Raw genomic sequence first — 7,561 nt, 5'->3', positions numbered from 1 at the left:
GGGGTAGGATACCGCGGAAGCTGTACCTACTGGTTGTGTTATTTGCAGAGACAGCGGAAGCTGAAACTGCGTGATGTTATGTGTTACTGGTAAAGGCAGCGGAAGCTTCAATTACCGGTAGAGGCAGCGGAAGCTGCAACTACATGACAGGTTAGCATTGAGGCAGCCGGGGCTGGCCTGATATGGTAGAAACAGCGGAAGCTGTGATCTACAAATATGGTTGTTACTGAAAACGTTAATAAAATTACAACTGAAATTACATCTTGGGGGCGAATGACGACATGGAAATGTGCGAAAACCCCCAAAATGATGCAATGAGATTGCAGAAATGGCCCCCAAGATAATAATTTTAAAAACCCTAACTATATCAAGCCTAAGCCTTATGAATCAAACTGAAATAATTGACCCAGATACGAAAAGAGTTAGTAGCTACCACCCAATATTGCATGTGCTGCACTAAGAGTGCCATCAGATGAATGAATATAACGGTTATAAGTATCTGTGGCTGTGATTTGGCTCGAAGTATAGCCACTGTACTCTATAGGTCGGAACAATTCACGAAGTCGGAAAGTCTCATGTCAGGATTGACATTTATTGAACTTTGAAAAGGAAACATCAACATCGGCTTGAAACAACAACAAACGTAAAAAATAATAAACGATAACAATGGCACGAGGACCTCAAGTGTCACATGACACAAAACTCAAGTTGTGATAGATCGGTTTTAAACCAATCACTGATCGCGGTAATAATGTCATAGGTCAAATACAATGTATGATATAATAAGAATACGAATAATCTAAACTAAACATCAAAGCTATTGCTGAACAGAAATAATACAGCAAATTGAATATTAATTATAGAAAACATTTTGAAGTCTAACTAGACAATTCAAACTTAATCAACAAACACACCTATGATTTGCATCTCGCCCCGACATACTCCGGGCGCAAACAAGTTGCTGGCAAACCTGTATCAAAACATAGTGGGTTTGCTTAACTGTAGAATCAATGTAAAATGCTCAAATATTCAATAAAGGGAACATTATAACATAGAATTATGATACAAATGAATATCTTGCCTAAATTGTGCAATATTCATTATTATGAGAAATACTGTTCTTACTTATTTCTAGTGTTCAGTAATAAATCACTGTTTTGAAAAGAGTTCTCTGGTGATATCGAAAAGTTTGTAAAAGAGTCTCTATGTAATAAAGAGTCAATGTAATTATTCACACAGAATTATCATTGTACTGCATGGTGATTCTTTGTTTGGCTAGTTGAGCTGCCTTTCTTCGTGATTGTCTGTGAATTTGCGTTGTGTTAGAATTGTCTACTTCATCATTGATTGGTTGTGAATCGATCAATGACGTCGCAGATATGTCCGTTGATATTTCTTGATCAGATTGCGTGTTGTCGGTTGATATCTCTAATGGATATAAACGTGAAATGTCTCGGTTGGTCATTCCACTTTTCGTCTTGATTTCTGCTACGCGAACAATACCGTCCGAACCTGGTAATAACTTGGTAACACAGGCTAGGTTCCAGTGAAGGCGCTTCTTGATGTCATCATGTACTAAAACTATATCACCAACTTTGATTCTATTGGTTTTGACACCCTTGTGTTGGTTGATGTGCCGTTCGCGAAGAGCGGTGATATATTCATGCGACCAACGCCTCCAGAAGGCATCTTGAAGCATAGTGAGGTAACGATATCGGTGATTTGCAATGTGATGATTCATCAAGATATTGGGGTTTGTGACCGTTTCAGTAGCTTGTGGTAAACTGTGTATACTACGCCCGTTGATCAAATGTGAAGGTGTGAGCGGATTCAGATCGGCGATATCTGAAGAAACAAATGTCAGCGGTCGTTCATTTATTGAAGATTCAATTTCGGTCAGAATAGTCTCCAATTCGACATAGGTCACACAGGATCGCCCAAGAACTTTCTTAAGGCTTGTCTTGGTAATAGAAATCATTCGTTCGAAGAAACCTCCACACCATGGACTGCGCTTTGGAGTAAATTTCCATGCTATGCGTTGATCTGATAAATAGCGTTGTACTGTAGAATTTTGAATGATTTCTTTGAGCTGGTGTGACGCTGATACAAACGTTGACGCATTGTCCGATATGATGAGATTAGGTGTCGAGCGACGTGATGTGAAACGTCGAAGGGCTAATAGAAACGATTCAGTCGTAAGATCTCTGACGAGTTCTAAGTGTATGGCGCGCGTGATAGTACATGTGAATAGACAGATGTAGACCTTAACAATAGCTTGATTGATTGGGTCTTTGACGAATAAGTGTCCGGTGTAGTCTATTCCAATAGAAGAAAAGGGTTCAGATCGTTTTACTCTGAAGGTAGGAAGTGGCGCTGGAATTGGCTTGGAGTATGGCGTACCGTCTACTTTCTTGCAAATGACGCATTGGCGTAGAACTGCTTTGACGTAGCGTCGCATTGAGATTATCCAGTACCGCTCGCGTAATTGAGACGTGACTGCGTTAGTACCGGCATGTTGAAGACTTAAATGAGTGTCCCGAATTATCATTGTGGTGAACGCATGTTTACCGGGGATCAATATCGGGTGTACAGTGTTGAAGGGTAAGTTGGTATTCTGCAGTCGACCTCCTGCACGTAATAATTGATCGCTGTCGACGAATAGCTTGAGTTGCTTGCAGAGAATTCCAAGTTTACCATCGTTCTTGGTTAGTCTTCGAATTTCATCAGCGTAGTACATATGTTGAATATTCTGAATCCAAACTAGCTCGGCGGTCTCTAGTTCGGTCGGTGAGGGCGCTGTTGTTTGTTGATTGTTGTCATCTGGAGAGGTCAATATGGTTGTCTTCTTTGTGCGTTCTCTCAACTTGTTAATGAAACGTAATACAAACGCTGTAACTCTAAGTAGATGTGATAAATTTTGATAATGTTCGATCTGGAATACATTGTCAATATTGTAGTTGACTTCTGTGGAAGTTTCTGTGACTGAGATTGATTGTTCGCGTATCGTAGGCGATATGAATGGAGGGCCTAGTTGTGCGTTTTCTAAATTTGGCAGTGTTGTAACAACAGTGTGAAGTACTGTCTGTTCAGAGACTTCAGTGGGCGTTGAAGATGGGGCTTGCGTATATGTGGATACTGAAGTGTCCCCTGTCTTCACACGTTGATCAGAATTGGTTGTGTTTGGAGTATCAAATAACTCGCATCTGGGCCAGTGTTGTCGATTAGTTAACCAAAACGGTCCGTTCCACCACAATTTTGATTCTGATAGCTCAGCTGGTGTGATACCTCGGGTTACTAAGTCGGCTGGGTTCTCTGCTGTATTGACGTAGTGGAGTTCCTGTTGAAATGAGTTGATTTCTGTCACACGATTGCGAGTAAACACATTCTGTTTACCTCGTCCATGTAGCCAATGTAATGTTATCTGACTATCTGACCATAACACATATTTTGAGATTGAGTATTTCCGTTCAAGGGATTTACCAACAAATTGACTAAGTCGTGTTCCAATCAGGGCACCCATTAACTCTAAGCGTGGTATTGTTAGGGTTTGCTTGTTTATGGGAGCAACTCGTGCCTTTGCCATCACTAATGTAGATTCGGTGTCAGATACTAAATACACTGCGGCTCCGTAGGCCTTGTCTGATGCATCAGAAAATGTGTGAATTTCAACACTAGTCGGATTGTTGACAAAATATTTGCGCTGGATGTGATTGTTCGTCATCTTGTAGAGATCGTCGGCTATATTTTGCCATTGTTGTAGTATTTCAGAGTCGATGGGTGTATCCCAGTTGTGATTGGTGATCCATAAATGTTGAATGATCAATTTTGCTTTGATATGAACAGGAGAAAACAAACCTAGTGGATCATATAGACTAGCGCTATATGCTACGATATCTCGCTTAGAAGTGAATTGTCCGAAGTTCGGCGTTTTTAATGGTTTCACGCGCAGAAAGTCAGCTTTAGAATCCCAGCGGATCCCGAGAATTGATAAGTCAGACTTTGAGTTGGATCGACCATCAATATCAATAACTTGTCTCAGAAATGCATCATTAGTGTTCCAGGAACGTAAGTTAAACTTGCGTGTAGATAGGATATTGATTGATTGTTCATAGAACTGTAATGCTTCCATTGAAGATGCGCAACTAGAAACTACGTCATCGACGTAAATGTCCTGTTGTAGAACTTGGGCTGTCGATTTTGAAGAGTGTTCATTCGTTAAATGTTTGATGGCTGCATTCAATATGAAGGGTGAACATGTAGCGCCGAATAGAACTGACTTGAACTGGAAGGTTTCGAAAGGGCTATTAATATTGGTTGAGTCCGTTAACCATAGAAATTTAGTGTATTTCCGGTCGGCTTCATGTAGACTAATTTGTAAGAAAGCCTTTTCAATATCTGCGGTTAATGCTATGGGGTCTGCTCGAAATCTCAGTAGTATAGACGTTAATGAATTGAGAAGTGGGGGTCCTGTATCTAAACACTGATTGAGGCTGGGCTGGTCCTTACCAGTAGTTGCTGAACAGTCGTACACTATTCTAATTGGAGTAGACTCGCTGTCCTTCTTGACCGAGCGATGAGGTAAGTAGTGCCCGATATTTGTACTATCATCGGTGACTCTCTCAATAAAACCTCTATGCAACTGATCATTGATAATGTTGTTGTAAACTTTGACAAGTTTGTCTGGTAGCTTGGCGATCATTTTTCTGGTGCGAGTATTTGCTGCTTGATAGTTGGTATGTAAGGTAGGGTGATCCGGTTTCCAAGGTAATTTAGCCGTGTATCTTCCATCTTCGGTGGTGAGGCAATGATCAATATATTGTGTGTATTGTTCATTTTGTGCTACTTTGAGTTTGCTTGACTTGATTGTATCGTAAACACCAACTGTCTCTAAATCCCAAAATGAGCTGACTAAACTATCGAGTTCAGTATCTGGGGCTTTGACACTGGATATATGAAAAGTCTGGATATTTCTTCCCCTCCGTCTAGTTGAAGGAATAGGCCCTGATAAGAGATAGCCGAAAGCGGAAGAAACTGCGACAGGACTGCAACCTCTAATGATGTGGGATCCAACATAGTCCCAATAATGGTCAGCACCAATCAATACATCCACAGTCATGTTAGTGTCGTGAGAAAGTGGGTGTGCTAATTTGAGGTTGCGTATATGTGATATATTGCGTAAATCGTGTGTGAGATTGTTATCTAAATTATCGGAAATTTCATTGACTATGAGCAAGTCGATTGCGCTCTTTATACCATCTATCTGTAGAAGACCGACAGTGGTACGAGGTATCGTTTTATACCCTGTTTTCGAATTGGAAAATGATTTCAGATTGAGAGTTTCCGAGTAATTGGGATTTGCATTTATCGAATTTGCAAACTTTGTTGTCACAAAACTCCTATCAGCCCCCTCATCAAAAAGGACTGTAGCGACCCTAGAAACACCATTGCCAAATGTGGTGATTCGTGCGGTTTTCAGCAAGACGCGCGGTGGTGGGTCGGTATTTGACCGCCTATTGAGAAATGGTCGCTTGGGAGAGTGATTTGATACATGCGCGAAATTTATGTGGGTATCGCTTGATTTATTTTGCTGGGTGTCTGTCGAAATAGTCGAGTGAATTGAAGTATGATGCTTGCCTTTGCACGTGCGACAAGTCCAACGGGAGCGACATTCTCGCAAAAGATGATGACCTAAACAATTAAAACAGAGCTTGTTATCATGTATAAATTTCAAACGATCTGTGCGTGTTGTTATGGTACGACAGTCTGTGGTATAATGTTTACCATTACAGTAAGTGCAATGTGGTGATCTGGGTGTATACTGCTGTGATTTAGCATTGTTTTGTGCAGTGTGTGTTCTGGCATTAGCAGTATATTTTGTTTTGTTAGAGACATGTGGATTGCATTGATAGTTACCATGGGTACCAGCTGCTTGTTTTGACTGAGGATACTGACTGTTGGTATTGAAAGCAGCAACAGACGATGGGTAGTGATCGCTATCAGCAGCGTCGTCTGATCCAATGTTGAGAGCTTTGATTTCATGTAGCATTGCTTTGCTGAGCGTCGCCAAAGTCCATGTATCATCCGTGTTGGATCGAGAAAGTTGGCGTTGAAATTGAACTGGCAGTTGCTTGAGTAAAAACGGTATCAATAGCTTTTCGTAGTGAGATTCATCCTGTCCAAGAGCTTTGAGTGAGCGAATAGTTGTGTCTAGATTATCGTGAAATGTTCGCAAAGATGTGGCGTTATAATCGGGTGGTGCACGCGTCCATAATGACTCCATGTGCGCTTGAATAATAAGTTGTGTCTGTCCGTAACGCTTTTCTAGCAGTGCGTATGCCAGTTTGTAATTTTCGGCGGACATCTGATAACCGTCTATGAGTTGCTTGGCGTCGTCGGCAACAAATGATCGCAAGTATGTAAACTTCTGTATATCGGTAATCTGCGTATTTGAATCAATTGTGGCCTTAAAATTGTCGTTGAATTCGTTCCATGTTAGTGGGTCTCCGCGGAAAATGGGTATCTCGAGGCGAGGCAGTTGAACAGTTTTGAGTTGAGGTGGGTGGCGTTGTACGCTGACTGGTCGTTGATTTGGGTCTAGAATTGAAGCAGGATTGTTTTGATTGACAAATAAAGTAATAAAAGCAACACGATTCAGTATATCTACCTCATAACTGTCAGTAGCGGCGAATTCTGGGTCGTCGATATCGATGAGACCCGTGACATATCCGTCGGCGGTGACTAGGGCTTCGACTCGCGTATCAACGGTTAACTTTCTTGCGGCGATTTCCCGATATGCGACGGTCTTGTCTTGAGCTGTCTCGTAGTTGGATACTAGTTGTTCAATGGGTTGTAGCACCGCTTGTAGCTTGACTCTTGCTCTATCTCTGTTCTTGATTAGCGTGGTGATTTTTGGTGCCATGTTGAAAACTGTGCTGGTTGAAACTTTCACTGTGTCGCGCGACTTTGAATTGCTCCGTTGAATCCTGGTCTCTTGCACCAATATGTGGCTGTGATTTGGCTCGAAGTATAGCCACTGTACTCTATAGGTCGGAACAATTCACGAAGTCGGAAAGTCTCATGTCAGGATTGACATTTATTGAACTTTGAAAAGGAAACATCAACATCGGCTTGAAACAACAACAAACGTAAAAAATAATAAACGATAACAATGGCACGAGGACCTCAAGTGTCACATGACACAAAACTCAAGTTGTGATAGATCGGTTTTAAACCAATCACTGATCGCGGTAATAATGTCATAGGTCAAATACAATGTATGATATAATAAGAATACGAATAATCTAAACTAAACATCAAAGCTATTGCTGAACAGAAATAATACAGCAAATTGAATATTAATTATAGAAAACATTTTGAAGTCTAACTAGACAATTCAAACTTAATCAACAAACACACCTATGATTTGCATCTCGCCCCGACAGTATCAGAGGACCACCGGCCAAGAGTTTTTATCATGTGGTCATGTATGCCGGCTCTTGCCGCTGAAGTAGCCGCCCCAATCCGAAACGAATGACCTGAATACTTAGATGAGTCTAAGCTG

The 7,561-nt window shown here is 41.2% G+C and overlaps 1 protein-coding gene across 1 annotated transcript; it reads right to left on the bottom strand.

Annotated features, from left to right (window-relative positions):
* Positions 1-1,231: 1,231 nt before the first annotated feature.
* LOC146731506 (uncharacterized) lies at positions 1,232-6,919 on the bottom strand. Its single transcript, XM_085493303.1, has one exon. It carries the CDS (start codon positions 6,917-6,919, stop codon positions 1,232-1,234), a length of 5,688 nt encoding a protein of 1,895 aa, XP_085349429.1.
* Positions 6,920-7,561: the final 642 nt, after the last annotated feature.

The sequence above is a fragment of the Saccoglossus kowalevskii genome, chromosome 18 (genome assembly GCF_978046115.1).
Source record: "Saccoglossus kowalevskii chromosome 18, keSacKowa6.1, whole genome shotgun sequence".
NCBI lineage: Eukaryota > Metazoa > Hemichordata > Enteropneusta > Harrimaniidae > Saccoglossus > Saccoglossus kowalevskii.
Note: the sequence above shows the minus strand (reverse complement) of the source record. Positions and strands in the feature narration are given on the sequence as shown.